At 31.5% G+C, this 23,248-nt stretch overlaps 2 protein-coding genes across 3 annotated transcripts; both read right to left on the bottom strand.

Annotated features, from left to right (window-relative positions):
- Positions 1-1,477: 1,477 nt before the first annotated feature.
- Positions 1,478-14,066, bottom strand: LOC129918562 (ubiquitin-protein ligase E3A). 2 transcript variants are annotated; one of them, XM_055999172.1, is made up of 10 exons: positions 13,745-14,066; positions 13,479-13,668; positions 7,253-7,702; positions 6,539-7,191; positions 6,240-6,463; positions 5,860-6,166; positions 5,579-5,796; positions 2,647-2,828; positions 2,092-2,584; positions 1,478-2,027 (listed from the first exon to the last, which is right to left on the bottom strand). In XM_055999172.1, exons 2-10 carry the CDS (start codon positions 13,517-13,519, stop codon positions 1,689-1,691), a joined length of 2,907 nt encoding a protein of 968 aa, XP_055855147.1. In that variant the 5' UTR covers positions 13,520-13,668; positions 13,745-14,066; the 3' UTR covers positions 1,478-1,688. The 2 variants fall into 2 exon arrangements, with proteins under 2 accessions (XP_055855147.1, XP_055855146.1); XM_055999171.1 differs by having other exon boundaries at positions 6,240-6,466.
- Positions 14,067-18,563: 4,497 nt separating this feature from the next.
- On the bottom strand, positions 18,564-22,960 carry LOC129918729 (synembryn). Its single transcript, XM_055999428.1, has 2 exons — positions 22,674-22,960; positions 18,564-22,599 (listed from the first exon to the last, which is right to left on the bottom strand). The coding sequence occupies exons 1-2, from the start codon at positions 22,755-22,757 to the stop codon at positions 21,094-21,096; spliced, it is 1,590 nt and encodes a 529-aa protein (XP_055855403.1). The 5' UTR covers positions 22,758-22,960; the 3' UTR covers positions 18,564-21,093.
- Between the last annotated feature and the right edge of the window lie 288 nt (positions 22,961-23,248).

Consider the following 23,248-nt stretch of genomic DNA (forward strand, 5'->3'; position numbering starts at 1 on the left):
CCACAGTGTTTTGGTATTCTCAATTTCATCTCTTCTTATTAAAATACCCTTCGCTTCACTCAAGATAATTTTGAAGACTCTATAGATTCTTATAGTTTTTATAGCCAACAAAAGTTTTTTACGAAGTTTAAAAAATAAACAAAATTTATGTCGGCTGTTATGAAACCGTTTTCAATTAACTTATCCATGACAAATACATATTTTTCGTAGGCTCTTTTGATTCTTGATTACACTGGTTAACAAGGGTTCTGTTGCCGGAACCAAAATATACTTTTCTGAAGGTTTTCGGTGTGCTGAACTCGAATCCGAAGTCAAAAAAATTCTAGCAGCTCGCGTTTTTGAAATATTACTGTTAGAAAATGCAAAAAAAACGTTTTTTTGACTACTTCAGACGTTTTTTTTTTTCATGTAAGAAAATTTTTAAAAATTAAAATTGTAACGGTTTCTAAAAGACTGTTTTTCTTCTTTCAAAATCTGTTTAAATCTTTCCGATATCTTTCGTGTAGGTCGAGATATCTTAAGATGAAGTAAGTGTGTTTTGCTCAAAAATCATAGAGGATGTAATAACTTTATACCAGGGTTTCTGGGATACGAATATGATGCCCGATTATTGTTGGTCTCTTATACGTCATTTTCCAAAGTCAGCACACCAGAGGAGAGACTTAAAACGAAGTTTTTTGGAAACTAATGGTTAATTTATTTTTTTAAATAAAGTTTTTCTAAGTAAATACATGTTTTTTTCTGTTTTATATGTATCTACTTTGCTGAAACTAAGAAACTAGAGCTGATGAAAGTCTTTTACTTACATTTTTGAAAAGGGTATTAAATATGTAGTCAGCAACAGCTAAAATTTTTTCGACAACACATGTGCTGCTTGGCTTACCAATGTATTATAAAGTTATTACATCCTCTATGATTTTTAGCAAAACACACTTAGTTCATCTTAAGATATCTATACTTATACGAAAGATATCAGAAAGATTTAAACAGATTTTGAAAGAAGAATAACAGGTCTTCTAGAAACCGTTACAATTTTAATTTTAAAAAATTTTCTTACATGAAAAAAAAAACGTCCGAAGTAGTCAAAAAAACGTTTTCTTGCATTTTCTAACAGTAATATTTCAAAAACGCGAGCTGCTAGAATTTTTTTGACTTCGGATTCGAGTTTAGCACACCGAAAACCTTCAAAAGTATATTTTGGTTCCGGCAACAAAAAAAAAGTTTAATTTTGTAAACCAGTGTTATAATTCCAAAAGAGAACTTTTTGCCAAGTTTTAAGAGGGTAGACATTTTTTTTGGAAAAAAATTGAAAACTTCAGCAAAATCATCTAAAATCAGAAAGTATTAGTCCCTTCGAGATTCACGATAAGATAAAATAGCCATTCTCATTCACAAATTCGCCAAACTCGTGATTCAATGCACTCTAGTAAATGCTTCTTTTTCTCAGTTAAAAAAAAAAACAAAAGTCAACAATATATTTAAATTTGTAACCTGTAAGCAAAAGGCAAACAATGTATATTTCTTTGTTTATTGTTTTCTTCTATAAATATACTCTGCGCGCCTTGCTTTTATTAGACATATAAAAATAAAATCAATGTTGAAATAAAACAAACTTCTAAACATTTCACACACCGCATTATTAACTTTGTTTTTTCTTTTTGTTTTTTGCATTCGATTGTTTTGAAACATTATAGCATCCCGAAACCTTTTGAATAGTTTATTGCTTTGAGTAATCTTTCTTCTAATTTTTCTCTGTTGCTATACTCAGGCAGGAGTAAAACATTAAAACAGGTATGACTCGTTGGCAAACGATCGCTGTCCGATCCATGGCGGGTAATGAGCAATTTCAGACGACTCAAACCACCCACAGGTACTCGATCTGAACCGGTGGTAAATTCTAAGAGTTTCCTCTTCGATTCATCTGGCAGAGAATGTACTATACTCCAAAAGTCTTTGATAATTTGCGAATCGCTAGTGTAGCCACCTTCATATTCTGTAGATTTTTCCAGCTCTACAAAATCAAAATTCTAAAAAATAAAGAAATCAATTAATATTTTAATAACGATTCCATTGATTTGCTGCAATACTTACTCGACTACCACAAACAAGTAACTCAATCTCCTCAGGACGGAAAAGCAATTTCAGTGGAGATTCATCAGTAACCATTTCAAAACCTTTTTTAAACGCCTTAAACTGTCGTTCAATACTCTTGTTCAACAAGAAATCACTATACAAATCAACAAACTCTTGTTTGTTCTCCTGATTAACTGCAATATCATCGCCATTGGCTTTAAGTTCATGTTCCACAGTTTCACCAAAAACATTACTATAAGTTATTTTGAAGGTTTGCATGAATATATCTTCCATATCGCTGCCATCATAATCAAGCATTGATTTTAAACTACGATATAGAGTTGGGTTCCAATCGGCAAGGTCATAAAATGACCCATGTCCTCCCATTAGCTTGCGATAGACAACCATTGGGAAATTCACAGCCAAAATAATATTGTTGTAGATAGCTAAGCCTAAGACTATTCCTATTAGTGTAAATTGGGCCTCATTTTCGAAAGGTGACGAGTTGAACCTGAAGAATATTTTTTGTATTTGAGTAGATAAATAGATTGGATAGGTTGATTAAGGACTTACCAAACAGTCTTCGTGTCTTCTTGATAAGTAAACATACCAAAATCGGGATTGAAAATTTCCTCTACGACTAATTGAAAAAATTCTTTTGATACACCTCCTTCGTCGATACCTTGTTCACCGACAAATTCTACTACTAGTTGTTTCTTAAAGTCTTTTGGACTTCCCATGGCTACCATTTCCAACTGAAATAAAAACAAAACACATATTCAATATTTTTTTTTTTATTAATATAGTAAGACATGGTGGATGGGGCGACTACAAAACAATGAGCATGACAAAAAATGACTACATGTACTTGTGAGGTGAGAGGAGAAAACAATGTGGGTTTTTTAACATGAGTTTGCAACGATAGTCGATGCAGTGGCAGATTTTCTCGCCTAAAAGTACACCACAGAGGTTTCGAAAAGGCGCTTACATGCTTAAAGTCTCTTGCTTTAGTCTTTTTCTTATCAGAAAGAGAAACTCAAACAGTCTCTGTTTCTTCTCCTTCTGGAATTTCCCGTGGTAGATATCGCAGGTTTTATTTTTTGTGTATATACCCTCTCTATTCCATCGCACTTCCTGGATGGTTGAAATGTCTGTTTTGTGTTCGGCTACACATGATCTGTTAAGGTAAAGAAATTCCACGTGCACATACTAAATACTTTGTTCAATTTTTGTTTGGTCAACGCTTCATGACTTTCAATCGAAAACGACATTAATATCTACCACAATTTTCGACTATAAAGCGAGGATTTTTTTTATCAATTTATAATAATTTGCAACATAAAATGAATTTCCTTATATTTTTTTGGATAGTTTCTGATGATATAGAACGTAAAATAGTTTTGTTGGGATTTTATAATAATTGTCAATTTTGAATGATTTGCAACATAAATTTGGGCTTTTTTATTCTTCAATGAATTGTTTTCCATATGAGAGCATTACAAGTGACGCGCTCAGCGCCAAAACGGCCTAACCCACTTTTTCAAAAAAAATTAAACTGATATCGGCTTTGGCTTCGGAGACAAAATTGCCTAAACTACTTATAACAAAATGTACTTTCGGAATACAAACAATATGAGACCTTAGCCTAAAAGTATAGCCAACACTCCCAACTAAAAAAAATAAAAACTAAGAGTTAAGTAATAAGAAACCCTGAAAATATGATTTTATTTAAACCCCTTTTTCTCAAAACAAAATTTTTGGGGTTAGGCCGTTTTGGCGCTGAGCGCCTCTATAGTTGTAGAATGATTTCTAGTTTCCTCCGTTTGGGATTTCCTCTACTTCTTCAACTGAAAAAAAAAAATTTATTCCAATGCATTTTCCTGACGAATTGAGCATTTCCCATCTTCCTTTGGTCGGGTGCAGAGGAATGGTAATTTGCTCCAATGGGATTTAAAGTTGAGAGGCCACAATTCTCCTCTAGTTTTGAAAATCATGCTAATTTGCTGGACACTAAAGTCTACATGCAAAAAGTTCCTTTCTAATAAACAACGATTGAGTTGTTTTTATACTTGGCGACTCGAAGAATTAGCGGCTTCCTCCAGAAATTAAGAATGGATTTTGTAATCTAGTTTTAGCAGAATGTTATCCAGCACTATTCTCCAAGTATACAGTTCCACTCCTGGTTTCCAACTAAGCTCATGCCACTTTGCGAAAAAAGCCTAATTTCCTTCAAAGCAGAAAAATTATCACGATTTAGTACAGTTTTTAGAACATAATTTAGATGTAACGTTAAAGTAAGCAGATTTATAAGTGCATGCAAGTGGAGGTGTTCGTTGGAAGTCTGATGATGTGCCTTATTAAGTATCTTTGCAATAGCTCAACTTCTTCATGTTCTTCGAAGCCCCATACTTGACTTGCGTAACACAAAATTGATTGGGCAGTCGAGTATCCTCGAAGAGTTTTTACTTGGTTTTGGGTGCAACTTCTTTTCTGCATAACACATTTTTCCAAGTGCAACTTGGGGTTTTTTTTTTTTTGAGTATATCAACTTTTCTTTAGGTGAAGAGTGTACGTTGGTCAATCTACAGTTTTGAAAAAGAAAATGCTATTAACGCTTATTCTGTCCGCCATTTTAGAACCAACATTTTGGAAAAATAAAAGTTGGATGATTTTTCGTATTTCTACTAAATACTAATATGCTTCAGTGTCCTAAATTTCATGACTTTTCGTCAAAAAATGGCAGTGCAAATGATTTTTGACGCCATAAAGCACCAAATGCACCACTGTGTGGCGAGGACAATGATAAATTGTCAAAGCCAGCTTGACCGACAGATTTTTCAATCTTCAGCGAGTTCATGACTTTCACTGATTGTGTCAACTTCATTTTTACTTTTTATTTGGTAGAAATAATAATTTACCAAATGGTCCATAAAAATGAAAAAATATCTTAAAAACAGGAATTTTGTATTATTTCGACAAATTTCAAAACGCCAGAAGTCCGGAAGTCCTTAGCCAATTTGAACATTTTTTTTGTCTACTTAATAGCTAAATAGCTCATAAAAGAGTTGTCTAGAGTTATTATATTAAAAAAAATAAGGCGTTAGATTGGTCAAATTTTTTTTTCTAAAAATACAATTTTTAAAACTTTTTTTTTTCAAGTTTCAAGGCCAAACCGAAGGCAGAATATATTAATCGATTTTGATTATTTTTTAAACCCTTCTTAGTCTTTCGCAACTTTTTCGCAACTTTTCATACATTTTTGATCCAGCCTATTGGTCATAGAGTCTGGGTTATTCCAAAATACCGATACTATTTCACCACTTTTAAAGCCTCCGCCAAACAGCAGTTAGATTATTTTCTATTAATTTGAGCCTACGCTTTGGCAGATGTGACGTTGTCGTTGATTTTCTAAATGAGTGACTTATGTGCCTTGTTGGTTTTGGCTTTAAAGTACTCTAAACTCTTTGTGCTAAAATAAAGTAAAATATATTTTTTACAAACTCACCTCAACCAGAGCATCGTCTATAATGTGCTCCCGACGAACTTTCAATTTTAAATAGGGCCTTGGTCCAATTTCGTTGTCGCCCCCAAAATAATTCACTGCAGTGAACATTGACAGATTGCGTTCGCTGTACATACGAATTCTGCTGTCATAGTACAAGGCTATCACTTTTTTCGCCGGCGTTAGAATAAAGGAATACAGCATAAATGTGAAATCAAATTCTATAAAAATAAAAGCTTTCTAAGTTTATTCTATTTTTTATGAATGAAATCTAAAAAACAAACCTTCCCCATTTGCATCGAGTAACAAATTCTTATATGCCAAGTAATCTCGATCCATTTGTATTTCATCACTCAACGGTTCATTGTAGAATTCTTCAAAAGGCACCAAGGGCACCCGGCAGTCTATCGCCGAAACACCCAATTCGGCTTCTAATTTATCCTCTGGAAATTTCTGTGAAAGTGGTTTTGTTGGTTGCTGATAGAAGAAATAATCATCATCTTCGGCATTCGCTGGTGCATCATCCAACTCTGCATCGGCTGCTTTTGTAGACTCCAATTGACCAGCAAGAATATTGGCATAAAATACAATCTAAACAAATCGAAAACAAAAAAGTAAGAGTTTGCTCTTGAAAGGAAGTACAATCAAGAATGGCATTCTTTACTTTAAGTGTTTTTGTTGCTGCTGTGATGTATGCATTTCCCTGCACTGGACCGCTATCAATAATAACTTCAAGAGTTATCAACTGCTGTAGGGATATTATTAGACTGTGAAGGTTGTCTTTAGAATGTTTTGCCCATATTTTAGCAAGTCGTGCTCGCAGTGTAACTGATAATAGAGATGCGGCTTTACATACAGTAGGCAGTGCACGTTCGATATAATCTGGAGCTGCTGTAAAACTCAATTTGTTAAATGATTCTTTTTCATCTTTAAAAATAAGAAAATTTTTTATATTATGCTTACCAGCTCGAGCAATTTCAAATGCAATTACAAAACAATGCAACATGCCTTCTTCCAAATAATTATTAGTCTTTTTCAGCCTAAGGTCACCGGATAAGCCAATAAAGAGGCCATCAATCGCCCCATTTATAGAATCAACAATTGCTGAATTGTCAAGTTTAAATAGTTTTATAAGAGATCTTCGAAGACTAAGCAAATCCACTGTCGTATCACTGGGATCTTTGGGTTTCTCTTCGATTTCAGCACTGCTGTCTTCATCTTTGTCAGTCTCGCCCTCTAATGTGCGTAAATCTTCTTTTTTCATTGATTTCAAGTCAGATTTGCCGGCCTTTTCAAGAAGTTTATTTATGGCTTCGGTTTCTTGATGTACAAAACTTTTACTCAATGATTCGAAGCTGGAAAATGTTCCATCCAGAGCTTGGGTTAGCTCTGTGTAGGAGTTTTGTTGTTTGCATTTTTCTAGAAGATCATCAATAATTTTTTCATCCAAATATTTTGGACTGGGCGAGGAGAGTGATGAGATATTTTCACAGGACTTTTTGTTTTTTGTTAAAAATAAGTCTGGATTAAGTTGAAAATGACTAGATGTTGATGGTTGAGTGTGAGCCTCATTGTTAGAAATCGTTTTCGACTTCGTACTTGGTGATGGCAGTTGGCTGTTAGAAAAAAATTTAATATTAGTAGCTCTATGTGAGGTTAGACAAAAATATAATATACCTGCTTGAAGATGGTACTTCATTCATATCAGCCGATGTCCTTGCTACTTTCGATGGCTGACTATATGAGTCGCATAATTTTGCATCCTGTGAGAATAGTTGAATGGCACGGGCTGCAATTTGATTCGGTGTCATTTGTTCTACTTCACCACTGGACGCACAGTATTTGTTCGTGCATTTGGGATTGCCACAGCCTTTTTGCAGCTGATAGAAGTAACGTTCTATTAGTTCTTTAACTGCGGTGCGTTTCATGTCGGGCGTATCGTTATTACGTGTTGGTGTTGTTACTGTCGTCGTTGGTGACGTTATTGCGTTTTTGTCTGAGTTAAAATTATTTTTTGTTGATGATTGTGATAAGTCTGATGATGAAGTGGTGGTAACGATATTATTTATATTTGCTTGCTGTGATTGTTCTTCTTCGATATTATTAGACGACGATTCTTCAGGTAATCTTTAAATTATTTAAAAAAAAAAATTGTTACATACATTACATACATATTTTTATTTTGTTGAAGCAAAAAGAGAACGAAAAATGGTTATAATTTTGTGGGATGTATAAAATGTTGGGTGACCTGTAGACCTGCAGTTCAACTCTTCAGTTTCACATTCTATTCATGCTCTTAAAATAATGCAAATACATATGCCGTGGTCGTCAAAACAAGACGGAACATAACACAATATTGTCATATTAAAGCTAAAATAATATAGCAAAAAAGTCTACGGTGGGTTTTTTTTTTGAGAAAAACATTTGAAGAAGCCTTTATTTTTCTCTAAGATACACTAGCCCAAAAAATTAAGGGAACAAAAAAAAGTTTGATTTTTTTAGTGATTTTCGAAGACGTATTTCTCCGTGAAAAATGATCGTATTAAGATAAAATAAAAAGCATATGAAAGCTACGTTTCTTTGTTTAAAAATTTTTAACACAAAAAAAAAAACAATGCGCAGTTGCTACGCAATCACTAAAAGTATCTCAAAAAATACAAAATTTTTGTTTTGGTTTTTGTCTGAAAAAGAGTGGAAAAATGTTTGTTTTGTTCAAATAGAGTTAAATTTCAATTAGGCATTCTTTTAAGCTTTAAAATGCTTCTTTTTTTTTCTTTGTACGATTTTTTTCATATCAATATCAGTCTTCAAAGGAAAAGTGGTACTTTTGACTTTGAACATCAATAGTACCTGGGTGACCGAGCTTTGCTCGGAATCCTTAAATGTTATAACTTTCAGTGAAAAAATTCAAATGTAAACAGCAATTTTTTGGAGTGGGTTTGAGTTTGCAGTTTTCGCGGGTTACAATACACCACATTCCCACTTTATAATCCAGTTTATTTAAGTTTGAATATACGATCAGCAATGAAGAGAAGGGTTACAGGAATTTGCATTATCGAAAATGCTTACAGCAATGAGATATCTTTTTGTTCAAACTTTAATTTTCGTGTAAGAAAGTTTTGGATGGTGAATATAAAGTTAAGCTTTTTTTCAAGCTTAGTATGAAGAAATACTATTTTTATCCCTGTTTTTTTTTTCTGTATCAGTGGATGCTTTACTCCTTTCTTTTTTTTACTTATACAGGGTATCCCAAAAGTAATGGATCAAACGAAATATGCTGATTGGGGAACTTAAGGGCTCTCAGAATTTGGAACCTTGTTCATCCCGAATCCTTATGGTTTTCGATTTAATGCAATTCTTGTGAAATTTCGAAAAATCTCTACTTGGCAACAGTATTCTGCTTCCTGCGGCCATTAATCAATAATCGCAAAATATTACAATTTTAATTCAAGAAAACAGGGTTTTTCAGAACAAAAAACAACCAACTGAAAAACCCCGTTTTGTTGAATTCAATTTGTAATATTTTGCTATCTAACTGCAACTTTGGAAACTTTTATACCTTTTTGAAAACTACAATAACAGGGCAACTTTTTAAAATAATAAACCATTCTCACACCGAAAAATTTTTTTTGCGGTGTTGGTCGCAAATAAAAGTTAGAAATAGATTTTTTATAAAACTTGAAACTGTTAGTTAATTTGCAGCGCAATGGCGTATGGAATAAAAAATATTTTGAAAGAATTTTAAAAAACAAAAATCAATAATGGGCGCAAGAAGTAGAGTACTGTTGCCAAGTAGGGATTTTTCGAAATTTCACAAGAATTGCATTAAATCGAAAACCGTAAGGATTTGGGATGAACAAGTTACCAAATTCTGAGAGCCCTTAAGTTCACCAATTAGCATATTTCGTTTGATCCATTACCTTTGGGACACCCTGTATATTATAAGATTGACATTAGGTCAACGGTGTTGCTTTTTGTGAGTTATTTAATTCTTAAGGCTTAACTACATACACCACTTTTTGAAAAAGTACAAAAGTGAAAAGATTTTTTTTCTGGCTATCGCAATTGTTTTGTGATAAAGAGTAAAGAAATTATATTTTAGACCAAAAAATAAGCTTTCTGCATCATTTGTTTTAATTTTTCATCCCGAAAAACTATACAAAAATGCGTTTGAAAATTTTCACTTTTGTACTTTTTCACTTTTTGAGCCAATGTAGTTAAGGCTTTATACGTTAACAATAGTCGCATTAAAACGAAAAAAAAAAGTAAAACAAAGATAATTAGTGATACCAAATCAACAAATTACTTAAAAGTTTCAATGCATGATCAAAAAAGTCATGATCTAAAAAATTTAGTTTAGTTATTGTAACAAAAAGAAAAAGAACAATGCGTAACACATGGAACCATCCCTCAAAAATTTATTGAAATCGTTGAATCTGTCTCCGGTAAAAAAAACTAATATAAGAGAAAATACTTCCAAAATGTTGTATTTACCTAGAGGATAAAACCCTCAAAATTTCATCGAAATCTTTTAATTTGTTACCAAAAAAAAATCTATGTTTAAAAAGTGGGCTTGGCAGTGGGCGGATTTTTCCAAAAAAAAAACTTCCAAAACTTTTTACTTTCTTAGATAAACAAACCCTGAAAATTTCATCGAAATCGTTAGAGCCGTTTACGAAAAAAACTTATATGTTAAAAAAGTGGGCGTGGCAGTGGGCGGATTTTTCAAAAAAAACTTCCAAAACTTTTTGATCGCTTATACAAACAAACCCTGAAAATTTCATCGAAATCGTTAGAGCCGTTTCCGAAAAAACTTATATGTTAAAAAAGTGGGCGTGGCAGTGGGCCGATTTTTCAAAAAAAAATTCCAAAACTTTTAACTCGCTTATATAAACAAACTCTGAAAATTTCATCGAAATCGTTAGAGCCGTTCCCGAAAAAACTTATATGTTAAAAAAGTGGGCGTGGCAGTGGGCGGATTTTTCCAAAAATACTTCCAAAACTTTTTAATCGCTTATACAAACAAACCCTGAAAATTTCATCGAAATCGTTAGAGCCGTTCCCGAAAAAACTTATATGTTAAAAAAGTGGGCGTGGCAGTGGGCGGATTTTTCCAAAAATACTTCCAAAACTTTTTACTCGCTTAGATGAACAAACCCTGAAAATTTCATCGAAATCGTTAGAGCCGTTTCCGAGATCCCAATTTTATATATATTTATATATATATATACATATATATAAACAATTTTAGCTCGTTTAAAGTTATAAGATATCTCAGGATAGTGTTGATGTACAAAAAATTTAAGGGCAGTTTTGAAAACTGCATCAAATTTTCAATAAAGAAATTTAGCTTAAACAAATTTTTGTTGTTTGTATTTTTAACATTAGTTTTAAAAACATACTAAAAACAAGCGTTTTACGTCGTTTTAGAAAATGTACCGCTATTTTATAAATAATAGTGATGAGAATGATCTGAGGCTTAATTATGTAAGCTTAATAACGTAGCAATAACTGTGCCCAGCTTCAGTTCAATCAGTTAAGCTGTTTTTCTGTTCTGAGTCTTCAAATTTTTCCATACAAAATATAGAATCATTTTTACAACATTTCTAAATTTATTTTTTTTTTAATTTAAATTTTTTTATTCGTTAAAGGGGATTGAGATATAAAGCATTCTTCGAACATCATATATGTAGTAAACCTGTCAATATCTTCTTCTAGGATATACGGCCATTCACAGACCAAATGCTTTTGTAGATTTTCATATCATCTGCAGAAATAAGAATTTCACTCTTACGTTAACGTTAGAGCACTTCATTAATAGATTTGGCAATGAAAGATTTTGAGAATTTGCATCTGAATTTCACTTGAATATGACCCATTTTGAAGATAACAAGAAATCCAATTGATCAAACTTATAGGAAAACCCATAATTTTGAATTTAAACTTTTTGATATAATGAGAAAGTTTATTAAAAGCCATTAAATAAAGCCAGGAAGCACTTTTATAGAAATGAAAATAGATTGAACAGTTGCATGAAACCATGTTGTAGAGATTACTGTAGAACGTCAAACTATCACAAACCACTTGCTCGAAAAGCTTTGGAATAGATGATACTTTATTAATTGGCGTATTGTTTGCTATATTGGCTTTATCTCCTTTGTTAATAAATGCGCTAAATGTAGTCTGCTTTTGAAGTAAAAATTAACAAATTTTTGTCAACATCGTACACCGTCTTTAACTATACCACTGTTTTTAGTAATTACTCAACTACTTGGCACTTGGCACAATTCATGAGTTTAGGGCGGTTTTAGTAGCTCGTATTGGGTTGGAAAAAATTTTCTTCTGCCATTGTTACGGTGTGTCACCAACTTATTACTTTCAGATTTGGTTAAATTGAAATTTTGTTGCCCAACATACACATCGAGAATTGCATTTTTTAGAAAGGCTATTAGAGATTTCAGAATAAATATTATATTCATTTTTTTTTATTATTATTTGAGGATTTACCTACATAAATGTATTAAAAAGTTCTATGATTTTAAACAAAGAAAATGTAGCATATTTGCCAATATGTATTCAAAAATGAAAATTCTAAAGAGAAAAGGAAAAAAACAAATCAACGCATAAGTGAATACAGTAGGCTTAACCTCATGACCTACACTCTACACATTTATAATCGTAGTGGTTTTGTTCTTTCTTTTCAACGCTACTTTTGATAATCTTGAAAATAGCGTGATGTAGAAAAATAAAATACAAACATTAAATATTGATAACTACTGATATTGACAAAAACTTATAACCAGGATCTTTAAATTGCGAAGGAGTTATAGAAGTATTGTTCAGATATCACTTAAATTGTACCTTACTCCTTTGGAGGTTGGCATTTTTCATTCAGAAAAAAATTCAACTCATTGATTTCTGCATTTTATAATCAAATAGAAAATAATGTTAAAACAAAGATACCTACATATCGTCGGCGTAAAGCAAAATTGTTCTAAATACACTTTTACCGAAAATGAGATAATGATGCAATTTTACTAATTTGAGGGTGCTCTTTCCGAATTTGAATAGGGTTTTTGTTTAAAAAATTTCTTTTTACCAGGGACATAGAACAAAAAACACGGGTAATTAGCTTTCTGAAAATGAGACCCGAGTATTCTTGATTGTTCCATCATATTTTGTTCTAAGTTCACTTTTTATTTAAGGAAAGTACGTACTTGTATAGAAATTGTTCTATGTCCAATTTTGGGTTTTTACTTTTTAAAAATATTTACAAATAGTATGCACCTACTAATGAGGTAAACTTGTATGGTTTATTGAAGAGAAAAGAAACTTTGTAAAATTTAAAAATCGTCCGCTGATATACCTAGAACCTTTTAATTCATCAATCATCACAGACAAAATATCAAAAAAAAAAAAGAAAAAAAACTACAAACCCACTCAAAATCAAATCTCAGAAAAATATTGGCCTAAGAGGCAATTATTTTCTAGGAGGTAAACAAAAAAGAGAAATCAACAAAGAGGTTATTAGCTTCTCGAAAAATGTGTGCAAAATGATTCAGCAAGGAAAAACAAAGGAAAATTTCCAAATCTGCGTCTTTTATATGAATTTGACCATGGACAACACATTTATGTTAAATGGTTTGCTAATGAATGATAGATTATACAAAAGTAACATCAAAGTGCATTTAGAGGGGCTTTGTGTTAGGAACTATGCAGAGTAAAAACAAAAAAGAGGATTAATGACAAATAATGCCACTTGCTTGCGTTGAAACTATCAATAAATGGATTCATTTCATGTGCTGATTATAATAAAGTTCAACTTATAAATAGAATAACAAACTGAAAAGATAAATAACAGAAAAAAAGAAAAAAACGACAACAATTTAAATGCTCTATTTACCTTGAAGCTTCGTCGTCTGCGTTCTTGCCGTCGGAGTTCATCAAAAAAAACCTCTGCGGCCTTATTTTAGTTAATAATTTAATTCTTTATTAATTCCCAGCTGTTTGGGTGCAATTACTTTTTTGATCAGCGATTTAATCCACATCCGTTTTTTTTTGTATTTTTTATTAATTCTTCAAATACAAATTAACTAATAAAAAAATGATATAATTGATTTTTGTTTTACAATAAAAATCATTTAATTTTATAATTATTCTTTGACGGACCTTTGTTTTGTTCTTTTTTTCGACGATGATTTGAAGTTTTTTTTTTCTTCTTGATTTTTATTTGTTCTTTCTTTTTGCTTTCTGCTGTGCTCGTCTCGGGGGTCTCTATTGATTTTATTTTTTTTACTTTGTACAGTCGGTATTTTATTGAGAATTGAATTCAAATGTTCATTTTATTATGCACTTGGATGTATTGAATTTTTTATTATTCTATAAGAAATTTTAAACCTTTTTTATTATTTATTTAAGGTAAAACAACTCTAAAGAAAAATAACAACAGCACCCACATTCTGTTTCTGTGACCAAATAAAAATTTATAGACACCACAAATTTCTATTCACAGAGGGGAATTTTTTTTATGGATAAAATTGACAGATGGTTTGATGTGAAAGAACTATTGTTGTTCTTGTTTAACTCAGTGAAAATGTATATGTTTTTCTTTCTTTCAAACTCACTCTTGTATTGACAGATGGCGGAATAGTTCCATTTTAAAATTGAAAGAAAACAGAGCAACGTTCCTATGGATTATGGAATTGGAGAACTAAAATTTGATTGAGTACGTTCAATGATTAAATTTTTGACTGAAATCAATGAACACATTCAGCTTTATATATGCTTGCCCGATGCAATAGAAAATCTTTAATGCCCATGCCCAAGCACCACCAAATCTTAAATCTAGATTTCAGCCTACGCAATAAAAAAAATTATAATTTTTCTGAATTTTCAACTATGTAAACTGTGCGGCTAAGATCGACTCGTGAAAAGTCGGCAAAATGGGGACTTTTCACGAGTCGATTTTTGCAGTGCGGCGAAGATTTTCGACTCATGTGAACGTAACATGGTATAAAAAGACAAGGTATGATCAGTAAATAAGTAAAAATAGAGCCTAAAAGTTTATGTTCAACATGAATTATTTAAGGTTCGTTTCAGCTAATGGCCCTTAAAGAAAAAAAGAAAAACGTTAAGAAAAACTCAACGTAATAATTTAAAACAGGTAAGAGCTCAAACCAATAAGTCGTTTTGGCTCAAACTTTTTGTTTATTTTTGATTCCAAGGAGGGGAAATTGAAATTTTTTAACGGTACCAACTAGAGATGCTGCGAATAATGATTCGGTCGAATACCGAACATTCGACCACGCTTATATGTACATTCACTTACTATTAGGCTATTATTACTATAATTCACCAAAGCTTTTCATTAGTAAATTTGATTTTCTACGAGCCTTATCAATAATCAAATTAAAGGTTCACTTAAATATTTAACTGAATTATACATACATATTTCTCTCAACCAATATAAACAATTTAATACTCAGGTTAAGGCTAGGCGCACACATGCGATTTTAGTCGCACGATTATTCAGTCGCAAAAATGGATCACAAGGATCTTAATGCCGGTAAACACATATGCTTCTAAAAAATAGCCGCGATTTAAAAATTGAAAATTGTCCCATTTTTTTGGCGACGCGATTGTCGCAAATTAAAATGGAACAAATGGACCAGTATAGTTGTGCACACACTTGCGACTAAACCGAAAACGACTAAAAAGTAGCAGTCGCAAAGAGGCCAAATCATGCGCACACATGCGATTTTCAATCACTCGATTTTTTAGAGGCAAGAAATGAAACACATTATTTTAAATGAGAGTGCACAGACATGCGATTTTATAATAGCAAAGTTTAAAAAAATGGATCCGGTTCTATTTTTCGCGATTTTTTTTGCTGCACATAAGGATATATTATACAGAATATAATGCACCAATTGTTTTAAGTACAATAATGGATATTACTAGAAAGTGTTGTATAGTGGCTCTTTTTTTATAACCGATAGGAAATTTAAAAATACAATTCCATTAAATTCATACAAATTTAAGAGAAGACCCTCAGAAATTTACCCAGTACTATAGTATGAGTATTAAATGCTTTGGTGAAATGATGGTACTCGTGGGGCCTAAAATAAGATACAAACATACACATTGCAGAGAATCTATTTCTATTTCTAATCTGGTAAACAAGCTGTCAAACCCTTAACAAATTTTGACAAATTTATCACTTTACGACTTTTACCAGAGCTTACACCGTTTCATGAATTCACCTTATCATAAAATCCGATGTAGATACCATTTGTATGAAATTTTTCATTACGAACGGATTTCGTGATTGTTTTCTTTGCGGTCATTTGACCATTAGATTTGAACAGTGAGTATCTCCTGGCTCTTTTGATCTTGAGATGATGCATTCTTTTTATCGAAAAACGGTCAACTTTTTTTCGACCAAACATGTTTTTTCTTGCAATAAAAATAGTCGCACGATTTTTTAGTCGCAAGTGTGTGCACGGTAATTTAATGTTGCGACTGCGATTTTTTAGTAGCAACGACTGAAAATCGCATGTGTGCGCCTAGCCTAAAGGCTAAAGCTCGGCTAAATTTAATACTTGAGTTTCATAACCATAAAATTTAACCGAGCATTAGCTTTTAACCTGAGTTGTTTTTATACACTAGCCCAAAAAGTTTAAGGAACAAAGGAAAATTCGTGATAGCTCCAAAACAAGTACCTATTCGATTTGATTTTTTCTACTAAGATAGATTTTTAGAAAAAAAAAAAATTCAAAATCGTTGGAACCTTATAAATAAATTTAAAAAAAAATTCAAAAATAAAATTGGTATGCAATTTTGTAGAAATTACTAATCCAAAAACTATTATTTTCCCAAATTTTCTTTCTGTTTTATATCTAAACTATATAAATGTTTTGTATAAAAAATTTGTTGAAATTAAATTGGTAGTTTGGCACGGTTCTACGGTAGGTTAATAATAATTTTAAAAAATGTCCATGATTGCCCAAAAACTATTATATAATTTTTTTAAACCAAATCACTGGTACCGTTTTCGAGAAAATTAAACATTTCCGAAATTGTTTATGACAGGTATCGTTATTTTTGATAAAAAAAAATTAGTTCTAAAAACCCCTATGGAGATTCTGCAAAAAAATGCTACATACCAAGTTTGATGTTACTCGGTAGATCCATTTAGCTGTTCCTTTGGGAGGTGGCAAAGTACTACTAATAGTTTACTAGCGATTTTCAAAGGAACGCACTTTCAACGAATTCAATACAAATCGTATCCACTCGGGAAGAAGAGCATGAGTAGGTAGATGATAGTACTAGATTAAACAAAAAATCTACTATTAGCAGACTACCACCTCCAGTGGAACAGGGCTATAGTAATCCCATGTCTGATTGTTATCTCAACTTTTTTTTGTACGAATGCATAGCTTGACTATATCATGACAAAATAAAAAGCATGTAAAAGCTACATTCTTCTAGTTTTAGAATCTTAGAACCAAATATGTATTTTATTTCAAATGGTGAAATAGAAAAATCATTGGAACTATCCCAAAACCACATTTTCTTGCATTTGCGATCAAAATATGCCTTTTTACCTTTTGAGTTTATTTGAACATTTTATTTATAAATATCGTTTAAATTTTAGATAACAAAAATGTTTTAATTAAAAATAAAGAAAAGTATCCAAAAATGGTACGAAAAGATTTTTTTTTTCAAAATTTAACATTTTATAAAAACTTTTAATTTTTATTTGCAGGTGCAAAGCCGTATATCCAAAGTTTTTGTTCGCAAACATAAATCAGTTTAAGCAAATAAACGAAGTTGTTTCGTATTGTATTAAAATACTTTAAAATAATGTGAAATATGGCCATATTGTATGAACTTGATCCCTACCTACTCTTGCATTATGCGGTTTAAGAAAATAGTAAGTATATGCCACAGTGCATGTGGAAAACATTCAAACAATGTGAACTACAACTTTGGCCTATTACAAAAAGCACCCTAATCAAAATTAAATAAACACTTCTATAACTGAAGAAAATCTTCTTCTTCTCGTTAATAAAAACAAAAAACAAAATCCTTCCAAACATACATAAGAATCAAACATTCAAAAATAAATATTCAATTCAAAATAATACAAAAATTTAAAATAAATTCAATTTCAATATTACAGAAACAAAAATAAACAAACACACTACTAGCACAAAACAAAACTAATACAAATACACCAAATATAAATAATATTGTAGATGTGGTTACTTAGTAACCAAAAGTCCTTTTCAGGGATTTTTCGGCCATCGAACACACAATCCTAAAACGATTGTGGCGCCACTCCTCAAACGATTGTGGCTCCACCCCTCAAACATAGCGGACGTTTTTTCCGGTGACACTTCTATATATAATTATTCAATGCTTATACCAACCAAATCTTAAAAATTTCACCAAGTTTTAAAAATTAATAAAATTTAAGTCAGCTGTTAGGATATCTTTCTCACACATAACTCAACCCATTAAAAAAAACACCCTACCTTTTTGAATCCTTTGCCCCTGCTTTATTTAAAACCTTCATCTCAAATTTCATCAGTGCAGCATGTTTTTCACATGGGTTCCGGTTATATTTTACCTGTTGAGGTCAAAAAACAAGCACCCTTGTTTTTAATCGGCAATAACTTTTCTAAGAGCAATCGTATTGATTTTATTTTTATGTCATTAGATTCAGCATAAAAAAATACCTTGAAAACATGTGTCACATGACGATATTTCACTATATTTTTGACTTTCACCCCCTCCCCCTTATCTGCGAAAAACACCCTTCCGCTTCCACCGAATTTTTTATAGACTTTTTTGTATCCTTGCTTCTTATCCCAAAAGCAAACTTTTTGCCAAGTTTCATGAGTGTAACAATTATTTTTGTATTTGTTGATTTTATGTACTATTTTACCTGTACTACTATTAAAAATAAGTAAACAACCTAGAATTAAATAAGTGCTTGCAATAGTTAACTTTATTGAAATATTTTAAATCGTTATCGTAGTTATTTTATTTCATCTTTGAAATAAATTACATTAATACTTTAATGTTCATACAAATCCAGAGTAAAAGAAGATCACCACACTTACACACTATCCATATTTTGCATGCATTCGCCGACGTTTTTTTTAAATTTTTTAATATTGCTAGTCGTATAATTTACTTAATAATTTCAATTGTTCCTTTTTTTTAATTTATGTAATTGTGGTATAACGGATTTTTTCAAAGATTAATAATTTTTTTTTTTACTTACAAAAACAGTCTAAGGTTTACAATCAGTTTATCAGTTTTGAAACACAGTATTTTTTTTGTTTGTTTTATCCGAAAGTAGTGCGTAGACTCTTTTGTTTGGGGATTAATTAAAATAATTTAAGCATGTTTATTTTAAATAAAGATAAGATTAAGTGCAATGTAGTAATATAATAATACTAAATGTTTAGGTAAACAACTTTTAATAGTATATCATTCATTCATTATATTCCTAATAGGAGTTGCTATAAACTTAAGCAATCGTAACGTTTTTTTTTGTTTTTTTTTTTTTTTTATTTATTAATTGGTAAGTCTAGTTTATAGTTCGATAAAACAAAAATAAATTCGAAGCTAGAAAATATTTTAGGTCTTGGTTTTCTAGTTTTCTATTTTTAATAACTTCTTTAACTTTTCTATTATATTCTTTTGTTTTAAAATTATTCATATTCATATAAGTTCTACAAATTAATCTTCGAATACTTTTTATTTTTTCTTTTATTGAACTATAAGCAAAAGAAATTGTAAGTACCAAGAAAGGAACACTTTTTTTGGTTTTTGCAGTATTTTTGTTTTATGTTTTTATAATAAATATATATTTTATTTGTGTATAAATAAATTTAAAACTTAAGTATTATTGGTTGATGATTCTAATCTGCATAACTTGGTGGAATCTTACATCGGATCAATGGGACTGAACAAACAAATTTACGGTACCAGCTTAGCTAGTATAAAGAGGCCTTGGTTTCAAAATTGTTACCAAAGAACCGCAAAGTTATTAAGTAGGTGTAGGTGTCGTTAAATTGCAAAAATTCAGTAACTACATTTTGGGTTTAAAATAAATTTGTGATTTTCGAGAAGTGTTAGCGAAATTTTTGGATGGTAAATTAGTAAAACATTACAATCATGAATTATCCTTCTGAGAAAGACTAGACGAAGAAACCTGTCGGTGTTAAACCTTTGAAGTCGAAATTGGTGTTTTAAATTAAATCCAATGAAGATGCTAAACCCTTGAAGTATAAAGCGTGTCTAGTTGTAAAATTTTTCTACAAAAATGTGGTGTGGATTATGGAAAAACTTTTACACCTAATAAATCTCAACCTTTTGAAAGGTTCTTTAATATTATTTGTTGCCATTTTCAATAATGGTCATAAAAAAACCTTTTAAAAAAATAAAACTCTCGGTCAAGGTCTGAAAGAAACCTTTATTTTGTATTTTTTATGTTTCGGTCAACCAGTGATATTTATCGCTGAGAGAAAAAAATAAATCTCATCTGCAAATTTAAGAATAAGAACATCGGTCTCCTGAAATATTCGAAATTGCATTGGTTTTGCTTGTCGTCCCTACGACCCAAATCACAGTGGAAAGGACATTTTTCATCATTACATTTTATTTTAAGCGAAAAGATATATAATCTTGGGTCAAAGAACTTTTAGAGTGTATTATAAGTTGAACTTAATACATGTATTAAGAAAAACATCCTTTTCATATTTTATTTTTGCAAAATAAAGATTTTTGACATATTCGATTTTTTCCTTTGAATTAACCATTTTTGATTTATTTTCTGCGAAAACGGTTTAAGGTTGACCTTTTCTGCGAAAACGGTTAAAGGTTGACCTTTTCCATTTATTTTTTTTTTTTTTGTAAAAATCTCAACTATTGAGAGATATTTAAAAAAAAATAAATCTCAACTGATAACCTTTATTTATGATTTTTTAAAATAAATCTCAAACTTTAACCGAAACGTATTTAAAGTAATATGGTAACTCTCAGAGAGAAACCAGTTCAAAATAAAGGTTGACTGTTATTTCTGATCTCTGGTTACAAAACTTACTTAAGAAGTGTACAGAAAAATTCAATAAATTTAAACTTATCTTAAACGTTGTTTTTCTTTCTTTTATGGAAGAGCTATAAAACAATGGGAATTAACTGATTAAACATTGGGCAACATTGAAAAAGAAAAACTTCTTATAGTGTTCACTCTTTGCACCGCATTTTAAAAAAATATTGTCGCACAAAAAATTAATAAGTAGTATTTTTTGTTCTTATATTAGCCCCATCATTTCCAATGCTAAACTATATCCCAACCAAATTCTATAAATACTCTATCCAACAGAATTAATTACTAAAATAGAAATATACAATATATCTCTACAATTTACCTACATAATCAATTACATAATTTAATTATAAATAACTTCTAAACACCTATGTATTTCTTTTGAAATCCTTTAAGTTTTTCGTTTTTGATCGAATTGCTGTTGTGGAAGTTCCTCTTGTAATTGCAAAATATGATCGACTGGATGTGGCTTCCCGTCTTCACCCACACGACATGGCTGTACAACTCCACTGCGATGTAATTTATCCATTAAATTAACCAATTGCATAGCTTCGTATTCTTTTTGCTCCTCACTCATACCAGCCAACGGACTAGGTTTTGGTTTCTCAAAGCATCCTAATACCGGATTAATACCATGTTGCATTTCTTTATACTCCTCAGTGTCACTATCTTCGCTGTCTGATGAATATTCTGTGTTTTCAATTCGTCTACAATCTAAAACACCTCGATTAGCAAAGAGTCCGGCAGCATTACCATACCCAGTGTATTTAATCATTCGAGTTACATTTTCCTTGCAACAAACAAAAAGCAATTCAGCTGATAAATCCCTTATAATCATCTCGGGAATTGTTAGAAACCGACAAAGATGATTACGCAACTCATCACCGACCTCTGGTCGATGGGAGACATCTTTGAGTGGAGGAAGAACTACCTGACGAATATAATGCCTCATAACCGGGCAACATCGTGCACAATTAATCAGCACAGTAAGAACTGGTGCAAGGCAATCATTAGCTATCGGATTACCTTCCTTATCATCCAGCATTGATTTAAGAAAGCGCAACAGAATCTCCAACGAACGAATGCACTTCCCTTCATATACATTCTCTGGAGCTTCCCCAACTCCTGGCCTAGTTATAAGTTCAACCAAACAACTAGTACAAATGTTTGTAAGTAAATTAACACAATTCGATACAACATTTCGATGTTTTTCAGTTTCCAAACTACCAAACTCATACAATAGCCCCCGAATGACTGCCGTCAATCGTCTATTTTGTATTTCATTCTCATTCGGACTTCGATCCGGATTCGAGGTTACATTAAACATAACCTTGAGTATTTCACAAATCAAATCGATTTGTTGTTCGGATTTCTCTTCCAATGACAATTTCATATCGAGCCATTCGGTTAGGAAGAAAATACCATTCAAATCGATTTGTACTTTAGTGCGTGTTATCGGTTCCAAGGCAGTTATAAGGAATAACAATTTCATATCATAAAATTCAATCTCAAATGGATGACTATTTGGACTACTGACACGTTTTAAGATTCGCTCTGTTGCGGAATTCTTAATGCATACTTTACGACAATCGGAACTTAGGAAAACTATATTACACAAGCATTTCAAAGCTTCAATGCTTGTTTCTGTTGTGTGTGTGCATGGATTAGTGAGTTTTTCTGGTCCCAAGTCGGCTAAATCGAGAAGGCAATTAAAGTCAGGGAGGATGTTATTGACTTTAATGCATTGTTCGTCGCGTGTTAGGATGCGAACACTATTAAGCAATTGAGGGTAAAGAGCGGTTTTCGATGAATCGCGTAGATTGGCAAAGAATGCATTCCAAATGGTTGTCCATTGGCCAGAGATGTTGAATTCGGTGAAATCGAATAATGTTGCATACTGATGAATTTGTTAGATTTTTTTTAAATGATTCATGTTTTATTATTTTCTTTATTTTCTATTTTTGTACTTACTTTTGTATTGAATGTGCCAAGAATTGTTTTAATTTTGTCAACATCCGAACTTTGAAGATCTTCAATATCTTTTTCGTCCATCATCTTAATTGGAATGTAAATAAATCCTCTCGAGCACTAATTTAATTTGTTTGGAAAAATTAGTGAAATCAGTTTTTGTGTTGGGGGGAAAACTTCGTTCGACTGTGTTTGGAAAAATTGGATTTCGATTAGTTTACAAAAAAGAATTCTTTCTTCACTTCGGCGATTTGGTGGAAATCAGGGTTGTCAATTTTTTTCTGACTGACATTTTTCACTTGAAAAAAAATGACATCTAAAATGAACACGTACAAGGACAAAAAGTATTTTAAGGTCACGTTAGATTTTTTTTGGATTTTTCTTGACAGGATTTACATTTCGTCGCCTCAATAAAATATTGTCGTATGTGCAAAATTGAGGTTTTGAGATTTGAATGCAGTTTTGCTAATTGATTTTTTCTCTTTCATTCTGTGCAATCCGTTTTTCGATATCTTTATCCGTTTCCGAGATAATCGCTATGCATTTTGTCGTATGTGTAGGTTTACAAACATTTTCAG

The sequence above is a fragment of the Episyrphus balteatus genome, chromosome 4 (genome assembly GCF_945859705.1).
Source record: "Episyrphus balteatus chromosome 4, idEpiBalt1.1, whole genome shotgun sequence".
Lineage (NCBI taxonomy): Eukaryota > Metazoa > Arthropoda > Insecta > Diptera > Syrphidae > Episyrphus > Episyrphus balteatus.

Coding starts and splice junctions, on each gene's coding strand:
- LOC129918562 (XM_055999171.1), bottom strand. CDS start 13,519: ATGAACTCCGACGGCAAGAACGCAGACGACGAAGCTTCAAG. Junction 7,192..7,252: donor GAAGTACCATCTTCAAGCAG/GTATATTATATT, acceptor TTTTTCTAACAG/CCAACTGCCATCACCAAGTA. Junction 6,167..6,239: donor CAGCAACAAAAACACTTAAA/GTAAAGAATGCC, acceptor CGATTTGTTTAG/ATTGTATTTTATGCCAATAT.
- LOC129918729 (XM_055999428.1), bottom strand. CDS start 22,757: ATGATGGACGAAAAAGATATTGAAGATCTTCAAAGTTCGGATGTTGAC. Junction 22,600..22,673: donor TTGGCACATTCAATACAAAA/GTAAGTACAAAA, acceptor CAAATTCATCAG/TATGCAACATTATTCGATTT.